General features: G+C 37.8%; 1 protein-coding gene across 1 annotated transcript; it reads left to right on the top strand.

Annotated features, from left to right (window-relative positions):
- The first annotated feature begins 183 nt into the window (after positions 1–183).
- Positions 184–12,492, top strand: LOC122411647 (uncharacterized). The gene is made up of 6 exons (XM_043420623.1): positions 184–231; positions 5,394–5,843; positions 6,840–7,122; positions 7,303–7,410; positions 8,103–9,130; positions 11,835–12,492. Exons 1-5 carry the CDS (start codon positions 226–228, stop codon positions 9,071–9,073), a joined length of 1,818 nt encoding a protein of 605 aa, XP_043276558.1. The 5' UTR covers positions 184–225; the 3' UTR covers positions 9,074–9,130; positions 11,835–12,492.
- The last annotated feature ends 3,024 nt before the right edge of the window (positions 12,493–15,516 follow it).

Here is a 15,516-nt window from a genome sequence, read left to right as displayed (position 1 = left end):
CCATACAAATGGTGCCCCACTTCCAAATATTTTGAATGCCCTCAAAGAGGCGGAAGATGTGTCCAGGATGAGAAAAAACAAAAGCATGCGATGTGTCTCGACTCTGGTAAGAGTTCGAATCGAAGTGGGAGTCGATATAAGTAGAGGAAATGACGATGGCGCCGTTCAGTGAGTTAAGTGAGAGTGACCGTGTTATTCCGAGAGTCTATATCGCGAACTTCCACCATGAAGGTACATACACGCTAGGATCGCGAGTTCCGCGAAATAAAAAAAGATTCTCCGTCACGATCGCAGGCGGAAATAATTCGTCGTTCGATCAATCAGTTATCGGTTATTGCAATTTTGTGCCAAGTGCTTCTATTCGTGAAATTCTGTGCAGTTTATGCCCCTGGAAATCTTATTCCGAAATGCATTTATGAAACGAAGTGCTAATGGCAACGGGAAACTGACGTGTAGGAAGTAACAGGAATCTGGGATTTCATTCAATGACGAGAATTATTGAGAAATTTTGGAGCTGTAACCAGAATGCAAGGAAAAAAAAACGGATTATTTCTCGAAAGTTTCAACGTCGTCGAATTTTCATTTTTCTTACGACGTTATTAAAAACAGAATTTTTAAGAATCATCAAAGTGAGGCATATTCTGAAAATTGTTTCAATTTTACCGGAGTTGCAAATCATGGCCTTAAAACGGTATTTCAAAGTCCACGATTGACTCATCTCCACCAGAAAAGTTCAACTCGATCCTTTTTTACTCCAAAATGATTGCAAACTTCGTAAATGATTTACGCGAGAGTAAAATACGTGGAAAGTTGAGGATATTAAAAATAGAAAGCTCTGAAGTTTTTCAGCGTAAATGTCAATAATTCACTGTCTATCTAAAATTACTTATTAATGCTTCAAACGAATTTTCATTGCCAACTACTAACTTTCATACGAAATAAAAAACAAAATAATTTCAATGCGATCGCGAATAAACGCTTTGATTGTGCCACACACACGAAAATAATTGATCAAACCGATGAAATATTTATCGAAAACAAATCGATTTCCTGATCCGTGGATTTTGCGTGATTCTAAAAAGTAACAAGTTCATGAAGTCAATGCAATTGCACGTCAAAGTAAATTTCACACGAGCAAACGTTTTCAAACATTCACGATCGAGAGTATCAAAACTGATTTGTTGGTTTCTTGATGAACCACGGAGAATCTCGCTGCGTTACTTACACACGATGAGCCTCACGACTCGCTCGACCCACCCATTTACAAGTCGGAACTCTCGGCGAGAAAGTTGCTGTTTGCCCGTAACCTTTCTTCTCCTCGCCGGTGCGACGAGTCCTATGTATTATTGAACATATCGAATTACTCGCTCCGCTTACGTGTTTTTTTTGAACCGTTCTACTTCATGAGAAACTGGACAATTAATGTGTCTTTCGTTTTCATACTGAAGAATACGATTTCTTATCTGAAATTAGAAAACCGATGCAGCTTTTTCCTCAATTTATAATTGCGCTGACTCTGCTCCACAAAGTAGACTGAGTTTTATTCATGAAGTGAGGGAAAATCGATAGAAAATGACAGTAGCGTGAGTTTGTGTCGACAAACAAGCACAGCTGAAGCTCGCAACGTTCTTAAGAACACTAAACTCAAAATTTTGAGTTTTTTTAACCGTCAAGGGAGTCTCCCTTCAAGAGAGTCATAAGAATATTAATTTATCAAAATGTCAAAAATGGATGAGATTTGAACGGTAAAAAAAATTTGAATTTATTGAAATTTTTCGTATTCGATGAACTTTCTAAATGCTGGAAAACAAAATTAATATGATGAACTTTCTAAATGCTGGAAAACAATATTAATATACAGGAAAATCTTTATATACTTTCCAATACGATTTGATCAACAACGAAAATGCATCGATTCAGATCAACAGATTTGAGCAATCGAAGCGCTCGAATGTGATGAAATTGCTTCGAAAAATTGGAAAGGCAAACATTCTTTTTGTCCAAATATAGTCATGAGATTAATATCCTTTCACCTTTCTTTGGAATGCTTCGGGGAAATCCCATTCGATTCGAACAGGGGAAAAAAAGCATGTCAAAACGACCACTTTGATCGAAGGCCCTAATGAATGTGTACGCACAGTAAATAAACTAATGCAAGAAATTTTTTTATTTCGAAACTCTCACTGAGTTTGGACATCGACGAAAGAAAAATCTGGTTCAAGATTGAATTCAGGTTTTTAGTATTCAGGATTACGTTTCCTCTCCACAAAAGTTTTTAACATTTTTTTACGTTTTTATGCTTCTTTCGTTAAATAAATACACAAAAATCTATCCCACTAAAAAAGGAGATAACAAAATCATTCGAATGAACTTTTCAATCGAAGAGGGTTTCATCAATACTTCATGCTCTTCCTACCTATTGATACGACTCTCTTTTTTCAACATCCAGAACTTCATTAACGTCCAAAGAAAACTTGAGTGAGAGCAGGAAGACGTGCTCGCCTCAGTCACTGTGTTTCAATGTGTATTTTTTTAAAATACGTGGTATCGAGCCACTACTGCGGATCTTGATACACACACACACGCAAACACACACACACACAATCCACACCATTTTCACACACCACGATAGCACCAGGCTCGTCTGCTCCTTTCCAACTTCCGTTATCTGGGTCGCGCGTGAACGTCCAAATCGTGCTTCTCCGCTATTCACAGTGTTCGCAAGATCAAGGACGTCATTCGCAAATGTGCTCTCGCATACGTACTCCAACGTTCGAACCTTTCAAAAATTCTTCAAAAAAATCGAGTTACAGGAATCAATATTCAATTTTCATATTTACAGTTGAACGTTTTTTTTTAAATATTTTACAAACTTTAATGAAAGTAATCTCAACTAATGCGTGTAAGTTTGACTTTATGAAGAAAAATCGTCTCGCGCATTCAGATTCTTTACTCAAACCGTGTTGCCATGATAGCAGTTTGAAAAAAAATAAAAGTCGCGCAAGCTTTTTTGGTACTTGGCATCGAGTCCCTACCGCGTCTCTTGAGACATAAAATATTTTCAATCACTCGATTAACAGTGACAATTGTTTTGATTGCTAGCAATTTTTAATGTTAGTACTTTTTTCCTATAAAAATTTCAAAGCTCTATATACGCAAAACTATGTCACTTAAATTCCGGAAATGAAATTTTCACGAAAGCTTCTTCAGTAATGTATTTTTTCCAAAAATGGTTGAATATCGATCGATGAACCTAAAATCGATCTATGAAACTAAAACTTAACGTCTTCCAATTAGACGTACGAAACACACAATCACAGGGCATTATGAGGGCACATTAGGAATCTACTCGAGCAACGAAATTTCGTTGATAAATGCTCCGTATAGCGTTTTCAAATGGATTCTAACATAAATAATGTTTTCATTTAAAAAACATGCTTGAAACCCGTAATTTTTCATAACAATACGCTTCTTGTCGCTACTTTTTCACTGTTACAGTGTTTTGATGACCAAGCACTGAGAGATATGACTTTGTCAAGTAAACTGAGCGACTTCACGATATGCGAGAAATGTAAAATTAATTAAGTCGTAATACACCATCATTTATTTGATCATCTGAAATTCCATTTAATTTTAAAAATTTACCAAAATTATACTAAATCTGTTACTGCGACATACATTTTTGGCTAGTGTAATAAAATTAATTTGCACAACTGAAAGCTTCGTGGAAGGAAAGGAATGTCACATTCAATATGATTTATGAAGCAATCGGCTAATGCTACTGAGTTTTTGCACAAAAATCTGATGAGTAAATACAAGTACGAGAGCACGCACACACGACGCACTTGTAAATATAATAATGCGATTTTCGTCGCGGATCGTGGATGGGCGGTTCGAGCACATGAGTAGATGGGCATGATCTTCCTCCTTGACTTTCACCAGAGTCGCTCCACTTGCCACGCTTAAACTTTGCCTCCTACGATATACCTGTGGACGCCAACAATTTCAATCTAGAACATGAAAAAATAAAAAGAAACAAAACTCCCCATACCCGTGGAGAAGAAACAATACCCATACTTAACAATGTAGTGTTCACAATAATTACCGCTTTTCTCTGCAGCCGGTTAATGTACTTTGCTGTAATTATGTATTTTTTTATAAACCAAGAAAAAAACAAATTCAATTGAGCACAAATTTTTTATCAGACATTCTCTGGGCCTTGCAACTCTTTTTTATATATAAATTTTAAGTAACTTACAACTCATAACTTGAGAACGATGAGCTATTGGATCGAGGCGTAAGAACAAAAATTTTGTTATCAAATGTCAATTGATTCACATGTTGTACAGAAAGAGTAAATATTTGGATCTCCAGTTAAAAGCCCTTAAGAACGTAAATGGTAGGGAATAACTTTTTATATTTGAATGAAATTACCATATATTGTTCTATCGGTCTCCATTTAGATCCGATGAATCGTAAGTGAAATTTGTTCGATGGAAGTTATGCAAATAGTACGAAAAGTAAATGGGTCGGAGGCTTCAACGGCTGGGCTATAATTTAATTAGCGTGTGCATCTATTCGGACTTTCAGTCGGGGGCCCAGTTTCTCTGACATATTGGAAATGTGATATCGCGACTGTACGGGTTGCCTTACGTACCAAAATACCGATCCCTCTCGTTCTATCACATGCTGTCGTACTACGTCCTTATTCGTTTTTTTTTTAAGTTTCTATAATAAAATTTGACCGATTCTTCATCTCTCGTCGAAAAATGTACGCGTCAAAAAATGCTCATCGTTGTCTTATTCTGATAAAGTAAAATATAATTGCGATGATATTGATTTGTTAAAAAAAGAGAAACAGGAAAAATCGATTGATGAATACGTAACCCATCGCAAATCATGCTCGAGTTTTTTCCTATGATTCGTGGACTCCTTTTGGTTTCGACAAAACAACATTTGGATTTGGATTTCTACAAAACTTTTTTATTCTGCAGACAGATTTGAATTTCAGGGATTATTTGAAATTTTCAGATTGACTATAAGTTTATTCATTGCTTCTGTTCCCATTGGAATTGATAACTAGAAACAAATGAAAATCAGTTGATGTTAGGTGAGAAATGGAAACTACGTTCGAGGGGACACGTTACGAGATCGTGGTTTCTGTTCCCGTTCAAATGGGTAGCTTAGAACTAGCGAAATTCAGTGAATATTCATTCTGCGAGGAGGATAAATTTCGTTCGAGGTGATGCGAGGTCATGATTCCCGTTGCCATTTAGATGAATAGTCCAAAAGGAATGGAAATTAGTAGATTTTTTGTATGAAAGAAAATATATTATTCGCGCAGTGACAGGAGATTGAGTTAGATTTTATTATTTTTTTTTTTTTTTCAACAGCTGGCAGTGCTACTGCTAACGCTGGCCGTGAGCTGGACAAGTGCGAAAAGTGGAAACGCAGAATCGTCGAACGAGGATTTAATGAAACGTGCTGCATCACAATTGGAAAGGTTATCGACGTTCCGAAGGCCGAGGGAGCCTCAAAAAACGCAGTCGGAAATTCCTGCGGATGTGAACGAGTCGCAGACAAGTCGAAGCGAAGATCAGATCCAAGAGGAAATCGACGAGGCTCAGAATAGAATCGACGACTTACGAGCATCGGCATCAGCGGTTCTTCAGGATCCTAGGTACGCTGCAATTATGCAAGACAGAATAAAGAGATCATTTATTTCTGGATTTGCGAATAAGCTGATCGGCGGGGCGGTCGGTGCAGTGAGTGGCTTATCACGCGGTGTTTCGGGACTTTCTTCGTCCAATACACCGAGCGAGTACGGATCGTATGGTCATTCGGTTAGTATAATGACGTCAGTATATTTGGTATGGCTATTATTAAGAGTATAATTGAAGAAAAAAAATTTAATCGCGAGGATTAAATATTTCGAATTTTTCAATTCTCAGTAAAATCCTCGCATATTGATTTCCTGAAAATGATACTCTCGGGCCGGTACGTAGAAGGCGTTAGACTGAAAAAAACTACTTATACAGTAACTCTATTCGAGTACGAACAGATCTAAAAAGTTCACCGACTGGTTTCTTTTTTCGCTTATATTCCTGCGATGGACAAATGGAGATATGTAGGTCGTCCGCATTTACGTATATATATGGAGGGAAAATCGAGCTCGCTGGTGATTTTCATTTTATATATCATTCGTTTTTCTTTATCCTGTCATTCCTCGAGCAGCCTCGTGCCAAACGTCGTCTTGGTTAATGCACTAGTAAATATAGATCGGTCAGTACATAGCCATGTAAAAATATCCAATAAAATATGATCGCGATTAAATATTTTGTAGCAAACCAGGTTGAGCTAAGTCGTTATCACGTCTTTCGCGACTGTCATTAAACTTTTTACTGAACCATTTTTTTCATAGCAAGCGCAAACCTTGTATTAGAAATTGGCTGGCACTTGAGGCGATCTATCAGTTATTTAGTCGGTAAAAATTCTGCTGCACGGTTTATTTCGAGTAGCTTAATATTTGAAGGAAAATATGAGTTACACACTATTCTTATTTTATCAAAGAACAATGTGTATCTTGTATTTTTCCCAAAAAATTAAGGATGTCCGAGTAAATCGTGCAATCAATTCGCAGCTATCTCTCTCGCGCTCACTGATGTTAGTGATTCGAAGCAACAAATTCTTCAGTTAAGAGAAATGCTGACGTAACGAAAAAATTGATTAAAAGGAGCATTGTATAATAATGAAACTTTTAGAGTTGATCAATGAAAATTTGAAAACAATATTTCGTCGTTTTATTTGAGTTATTACACAAGCGTTCAATTGTTCAACAGTATCAAAGTCAGTTCAGTATCTGGGACTTTAAGAAAGCTATTATCAACACCCTGATACAAGCGATCAAGGCAATTGGTGGAGGTGCAATCGCTGGCGGCGGTGCACTCGTCAAAGGGAGTGGATACCTCGTTTCGGCGAAAGGCCGGTTCATAAGTTCGGCCGGAGATGCAATAACTTCGTTGGGTAAAGCATTGGCGAGTAGTGCTATAATTGCTTCATCCAAACCAGTTTATGGTCCTCCTGGGTATTCATATGGTCACCCACCTAATAACTACCTTCCCGGTGAGTGAAATTTTATTGAACTCTTATTCAGTCACTTTGGCTTTGAGTCTAAGTCCAACAGAAATCGAGTTCAGTCGATTTGAAAATCGGGAATAATTTGTTTGATACTTTAGCATGTTTCATTGAATGTAAACCTGAAAAACAATTTTTTAATGATCGTACAATTTTTACACCGATCAGCTGCAGCAGACCACGCTTACGATGGTCCGCTCCCTAACGAAGACGTTTACGCCGGTTCCGGCAATGCATACAATGCTGATCACTCCAGTTACGCCGCTCCTTCGAACGGTACGTCAAAGATCTTTGATTTAAACTCACAATTATTCGCTTTGTGCATGAGTTCGAGCGGTGGCTTTGTCTGGATGCGTGGGAATGCACGGATTTTTTGCTTTCGTTGACACCGTTTCCGGGCTCTCATCTCACCCACAAATTTCCTCCTAGTTCCTCAAAACTTTCGTGAAAATTGACATTAGCGAGAGTTCTGAAACGAATTACTGTGTAAAAGAAAGCGATGGTCCCCTGATTTATGGACTTTCTACTCCTACTTGAAGTGTTTTAACCTTCGTCGCGAGATCATTTCATAATTCCATCAACACTATCTCGGACATGGATCTTTGTGCAACGAAACTTCTCAAAAATATCTTAGCCAAGCTGGCAAAGATAGAAAAGTGTTGAAGCTTTGATGCTCGAAAATAGGATCTTTCGATTCCACATGGAATGAAATTACATCTTTGATACTTAAATCCGCGTCCTGGCTAGGCTAACTCCTTTCTAAAAACAGGGAACCCCGAAGAACATTGTACTTTAAGGGTCAAATTTCTGTTTGTACTAACAGCAAGACTAACAGATACGAGAAACGATTGACAATGATAAAAAGCATGGAAGAGAGTGAAAACTAAACAATAAAGTAACAAAAGAAAAAAGTCAAGCACTCGCCGTATGAAGTTAAATGACTGGACTTACTGACGTAACGTTTACAGACGACAGCGGAGACAACGACCCTGGTTTGCTGATCGTGAAGGACACAAAACCAGAACACGCTAACGAAGAGGAACACGCCCCACCCTCAGCAGGCCAGGACAATTCAAACTTGGCAGCCCTCGAAGAGAGCTTTGGTGGGCCACCAAAGGGCCCATCGACGATAACCAAACTAATAGGAGTATTAAATTCGGGTCAACCAACCGTTGCTAATCAAATCCATCACGAGGAACAGATTAATTATTATCCTGAGCACAAAGATCAAGAACCACCGAAGAGTGGGCCAGCGCTAGAGTCTAATTACGAGACTCCTCATCATCAGAGTAACCAAGTAAACGTTGACAATCAAAATTATTATGATTACCAGCAGAACGGTCAAATTTACGATTCGTATGGAATGAAATTGGAAACTTCATCGCCTCAATTGAGTACGCATACGGAAGTACATCACGGAAATCAAGACAACCATCAATCGTTAGCCCTTCAGATCCAAGGCATTTTGAATCCGCATTTAGAAGTACCAAAAATCAACAATCCAGACACCTTCAAGGATACGACGAACTTTATCGATAATAATCATGACGGAAATCAACAGCACCTGGAACCACTGAACATTCCTAATATTGATTATCACACCAATCATATTGACCATCAACCCATTGAAATGATCGATTATTACGGCCTGCCGAATTATTCCGGCGGAGCTCATGTCATCAACGCAATGAGTGCTCAGTCCGCAGGCATTCCTCTGCCACTGCCAGTCCTGCCAAACGCCTATCCGCTCAACAACCCCACTGGCTTCGGACACCATCTCCATCACCCACCACCAGGAGCAACCACCCTTGGTGTTTGGAAAAGAATGAACCGAAGAGCCAGCAGTTTGGCGAAAAGAATGGCCCTCAGTAACAATGGACTGCACATACAACGATCGGTTGGTTACAGGCTGCTCAACGGAAAACTTATGAGGATATAGACTGACCAGTAATGAGCACAAAGAAAACAAAACGAACATTGTATTTCTATCGCGAAGGTAAATTCTCGTTGAGTTGAATAATTTTTTATTTTTTCTTATTTACGACATTTTTTTTTTTTTTTTTTTTTTTTGAAGATATTGTTGATTGAGATAAATGCCGGAGTGGTTGTTTAATTTTTTGGGGAGACTTTTGATCGTATACCAAAGTTTCTTTGAAGTGGAAATTTCCAATGGAGGCAGCAAACCTATTTTACTGTAATCTTAGTTTAATACAAGAAAAACAAAATTTTATGTCAACGTTGAAAAGCGTTCTTTCAAATACGAGATGATTTTCAAAAAACTGAAAATTCCAATGCATCAAGCCCCTTTTTCTTTTGAGAAATTACCGCTTCACCGGGTCACTCGCTTTGACAGCCGAATCGTAGCATAGCGTTACCGAGTTCGAACTAAACCGGAAGTATCAGATGGAGTGAGAGAAGAAGAGAGAGAAAGAGAATGTGACTGTACTTGCTATTTTTCAAGGCCTTGAGGAAGAGTCCGCGGCTGATAATCATGGTCGTTCCACCCGAGCCACCTCGAAAGCGCATTTAATACATTGCCTCCTCCATTTTTTACTTTCATTTTTCCGGTCTTTCCTTCCGTCTCGTCGAAGCGTTAAAACGCCACACACAGGTGAGAACGTTCGTGTGCCGAGAGATTAAAAAAAGATTTACTTTAGAAAAATTTATTACGTTTTTAAAAAGACTATTGTTATGAGAGAAAAGTAGTTAACAGGAGTGGCGGAACACTCAGTTATTTTTGTCATTGTTTCTATTAAAAGGAAATGAATGCGAAAGTGTCAACTTCCGTGCGACCGTTTCGATCATTATAATTCTTCATGACCCTTAAGGAGTTTCGGTACAAAAGTCTAAATATTAAGAAATTGATCAAACTTGGTGATAATGTTGTTCAACATCAAGTGCAAAAACACAATTTTTTTCAAAATTTTCTTCTACTTAGTTATCGAGTAATTACGCATTAAAGCAGATTTCTTATGCCCGGAATGTATACCTATATATATGAAAACGCTATGCTTATACACGTGAACTTTAGTGATCAATTACTCGATAACTGTGTAGAAGAAAAATCTTTAAAAATTTGTATTGCCAAATTTGGCACTAAAGAATATGTTCACCAAATTTTATAAAATTCTAAACTTTTTGAAATTTTTTATGTTTTTAGCATGGTTTAGCATGGCAACATTGTATTGCCTGTACCGAAACTCCTTAAGGAGGGTGGCTAGGGACGATACAATGTTGCCATGCTAAACCATGTTAAATACATTAAAAATTTCAAAATGATAAGAATTTAATAAAATTTGGTGAACATATTCTTTAGAGTTAAATTTGACAATACAAATTTTTTAAGATTTTTCTTCTGTACAGTTATCGAGTAATTGATCACTAAAGTTCACGTGTATAAGCATAGCGTTTCCATATATATAGGTATACATTCCGGGCATAAGAAATCTGCTTTAATGCGTAATTACTCGATAACTAAGCAGAAGAAAATTTTGAAAAAAATTGTGTCTTCGCACTTGATGTTGAAGAACATTATCACCAAATTTGATCAATTTCTTATCAATTTGACGAACGTAGCCACCCTCCTTAACTCTATACGGCAATAACGTAATTTCTCCTTAAAATGGTGTCCAATACCGACGACTTGAAATCCTGAGTACAGATTCGTTGCACGTTTTGCCTATAGGCCGGTCGAAAATTTTGTTCGCGATACTTGCGGCGTCGAGACACCCCCGCGTTTCCATATATTGAAAAATCTCCGCACGAATACTAAAAGAAAAATTTGCATCACATTTCGCATACGCGAGACATTGCACAGCTTCAAATACGACCACGCAAAATCTCTGTTGAAATAACACTTCATTATTCGTGCACTTTCGTGAGCCTTACAAAAATTGTATTTTTTTTTTTTTTTTTTACTTCCATTCACACGTATACAGCAATCACGAGTGAGCGAAAGTACGAAAATTGGTAGAAGCGTTTGTAGCAACACGTCGTATCGCCGCGTACCTCGAGTGCTCCATTTCTTTCGCTTTTTCTTCATTACGCTGTGTACATAAATTTTCTATATGTGCATGTGGCTGTCTGTGTGTTTTCCTTCTTCTTCCTTTCATGACATACGCGCGGGCTCTTTCTGTCACTCGAGCCAGGAGAGCCCTGTGGACAAAGACCTTTTTTCTTCCGGTGATTGTCGCTCTGTGACGTTTGAGACTCTTGAAATCTCAAACCGTTTAACGCGTTCACCGACCGGAAGAACGCAAAGTAAATCGTCCGCATACTCGCTACTTCCACTTGCACTTTTCATCCAGTGCTCACGTTGAAAGAATTACTATTTTTTGCTCTTTGAAATTATTCATTTGAATATTCATAATACACGTTCGGTTAAATATTCTGAGAAGCATGAAGTGTCAGAGAAAAAGTCAAAATTTATCGAATAAAAACCACCATTTTCCCGATGATAAATGCTTATATTTATAAATATTCTCATGAAATACTTTGGAGGCAGAAACATTCGAATTATTTCAGAAAAATGATAAATTTTATCGATTTTAGTTTACAGCAATGTAAATATAAAAACTTTCGATCAACCTTTCGTCCCACGAATCGAGTGGATTATTAAAAATAATTTTATTCGAAATGTACAAAGATCGTTTTGTTTTATTGATACATGAAATATTATAGAGTAATGTAATGTGTTTCAGTGGTCATATCGTACACGTATTACCATCCGTATCCCATGCCTTATCGCAAGATACGAGGGTACAGGTTTCGTCACTGAATATCGATCGGCGAGCTCGTCTCGAGGATGACGAAAAAGAGTGCAATGAGGAAAACGTGGTCGAGGAACGAATTTTCGATGATCATCCACTTTGAGCATCGGTTTTGATCAGTGGATGAAAAGGACGATCGATAATGTGAATCCGTCATCGAGATATTGCGACCTCGCGACGTAATATCGAGGAAACTTTCCGGATTTTAATCTCAGGATGTTTCGTCGAGGAATTCTTCGAGATAAGAGTCAATTGATAGATGACGATGACAAATACTCAATTTGAACTTTAGTCAAGGGTGCAAAGCGAAAAATTCGTCAATTCGAATTTCGTTGCAAATTGCGTGTGAAGAAAATCTTTCGGGAAAACGATTTAATGATTATTAGTATCGAGCTTAAAAACTTGGGCAAATGTTTTGTGAATTTATTTACAAACATTCATATGTATAAAGTCGATTTAATTTATACATAGGCTATTAATTTTAATGTGTGACTACGTCGTTACTGTAATTTTTTAAAATACGTGACTTGTATAAATAGCTGTGTAACATTATCTTCGTTTTAGTGAGTAAATACTCCAGTCCTAAGTACATTCTACATACGACAAATTCATTCGCTGTTATGAAACATTGATAATCCTTTTTCTCGCACAAACCATCAAAATTTATTAAATAACTAATCCCCTTTGCTCCATAAATCGTAAGAAAAAAAACCGAAAAAAATAACCAAACAGAAATTGTTGGTTATATGCTCCACTCGCAAATTCACTCTTCGATTATGAATCTTTCTGATTAAAATTATTTGCAAGACGAAAATAAATTTGAACGAAACAAAGTTTAAAATTAGGTTTCGTAGCGCAGTCTATAGTATTTCTTTAACACTCTCGTCTACAGATCTCGCTACGATCGTTCGCAGCTACAAAAGTTCTCTTCAGTACCGGTAAGTAATTTTTTCATATTTGCGGGAAATTTGGCAAGGGGCAAAAGTAAAATCTGTTGGTTTCGTTTTCTAATACAACACAAAGTCCGAATGTCATAATTGTTTTTCAATTTTTCCATTCCTTGTTTCCGAGATGGAGCCCATCGGTGATATCTTCGTATAAATTTCGTGCAATCTTCATCAACTCCATTCCATTTTCATTTCTCGAGATAAAAGTTCTCATCGGAAACACGGTGGACCAGCTTTTGCCAATTATCCGACAAGGATTCCGCAAGAAACGAAGGATAATCTCAATTAATGGTTATTTTGAGACATGTACAGGCCCCTCCATACCGTTGCACATTATTCGACATCGAAGTAGTGGTCATGTATATCGATGATGCAGCGACGTCGAAGAGTTTCACTGCTTGGCATCTCGGTCAACCGGATTTCCAAGAACGGAACATCGCTACGCACCGGGCTCGTTCTCTCATCCGTTCATCTGACTTTCATAGATTCCTATGACTGAGTTGCATACGCTATACGTAGCGTGCAGTATATTGAATCGAGATTCATATAATGTTTTTGTCAGCACACATGGACTGAGGCAAATTTGACAAAAAAAAAATGGAAAAACCAATTCGTGTGCTTTAGATAATGCCATGAAATTGCAAAAAGTTGATAAATTCATGCGAAAATTTGTTGTGACTGTATGTACCTTAATCTGAAAAGTTTTTGAAACCCTGCACAATTGCACAGTTTTTCAAGGGAGAAACCCTGTTTGTGATCGCAAACGTTTCGCACGGAAAAAAAAAAAGTGATCAAAGTTCAAGCATAAAAAGTTTGAACCCCATTGAAGATTGTGTGAATTCGAAAAAACAAATTTGCTGATCTTCATTTTCATGATAAAACAGTGAACGAAGGCGATCACTATTCACTTCTAGTTTGAATTGTAAATATCAGGAATAATGGATCGTGGATTGAAGATGCTGGAACTGCAAAGTAGGTCGATTTGATGCGATATGTCACAATTCTACGAAGATAAGATTTTCGAGTGAAGAATTTCAGACGCATATAAGTCTATTCCTATTCGGAATTTCCTTTCACGTTTCTCTGGCCAGACTGAATAAATTTGCGTCAGTTTGTGTGTTCCTGCATCCACCACTTGGCGCAGTTCTGACATAATGTTTTGATCTCTTCTCGCTACATTGAACTTGAAATTTGTCAGCCAATTAAAATTCAACGAGCAATCATGAGCGTACTGTTTACGAGGAGTAAATTCGTAATGCGGAGCTCTCAACTCTCAACGAAAGTTTTAAAATGGGGGCACGTAGACTCGGTTTTATTTTATGGACTTTTCGTTCATCGTTGTAATCAACTTTTTTCGAATACATGAAACTCTAAAAAAACAAATATTCCAAGTTCCACGTTTTATGCTTCAGCAAACTGTTTCCCTTCCACTCTTCCGCTGGGAATTCCTTTTAACTTTTATCGACCGGATAAATTACCACACGATTTCTTCACCCTCGCGATACAAAGGAAGGGCAAGGGCGTTTATCGGAGGGTGCCATTTATGGAGGTCATTCAACGCGCTTGGATCAGGCGCCTTTTTCGAATAGAAAAAAAAACAAATATCCAGCCCCAAATAGGTACTTTCTGAAAAAGAATGATCATCATGATTTCCAGACTAATTTACCTTGGAATTTCAAAGGAAAAATTAGAACGTCTACTAGAGTATTGGTTGAGGTCAGATATGTGATTGAATTGCCGGCCATCATGCCAAAGATCGTTGTTCAGAGAAGGGATAATATTCTCACTCTCAATTCCATACACAATGATAAAAAAATGAATTTTAATTTCAGTAAAAAATTGATAATTATCTTGAACGAATCTCTCACCATTTTGAACAATCAACTTTTTTGACAAATGGAATTTTCTCTGATATTACGGCGGTTAAAAAGAGGGAAAAGACGTTTTCTGGGTCCCTGGACCATCAGAGAGTCTCTACAAATTCGTGATACGTCGCGCATCAACTGCTGATTCATTTACGAGATCTGCACACCTGTTAACCCGAACGTTCTTTATCGTATTGGTAACTGTGACTATAGATCACAGAGTGTTGACTCTCGTGACTCGTAACGATCGAGAATAAGGAGAGAAAGGAGGAATACTCCGTCATCGATCGCTCGATTACGACGGGAAGTTTGATACTCGCTGTAAGCAATAGCGATCAATCGATCAATGCACTCTGGACCAATTTACTGAAACTTTGATCGATGCTTTTCCGATAACGCTTGTTTACACGCAACTCAGGAGAGTCATCGAGGCCACGCTCGATGGATGAGACAGTAGGGAAAAACTAAATTAATTTACGTTTTTTTTCGAGGGACGATCTTTTGTCTGCACTCTTCAATTGTAGAATTCCATTAGTTTTCTTCGAGTATCTTCCTCTGGAGTGAATTGTGTGAGACAAAAGAATGCAAAATGATTGCGATCACCACGAACACGTGAAATTCATGTTCGATTTGACTCACGAGCACGGCACGAGCGTGAATTTCGTTGCAATTTCAGGGGACAATTATTTTGGATTCAGAGTCCTTGGTTTCACGTTTTTTTTTTCTTTTTGAGGATTGACGAATGCAGGGATACCCATAGCCGTTTGGAGCCAGATAGACTCGCAAGTACCCATTTCAACA

Source organism: Venturia canescens, chromosome 1 (genome assembly GCF_019457755.1).
Source record: "Venturia canescens isolate UGA chromosome 1, ASM1945775v1, whole genome shotgun sequence".
In the NCBI taxonomy this organism is placed as follows: Eukaryota; Metazoa; Arthropoda; class Insecta; order Hymenoptera; family Ichneumonidae; genus Venturia; species Venturia canescens.
Note: the sequence above shows the minus strand (reverse complement) of the source record. Positions and strands in the feature narration are given on the sequence as shown.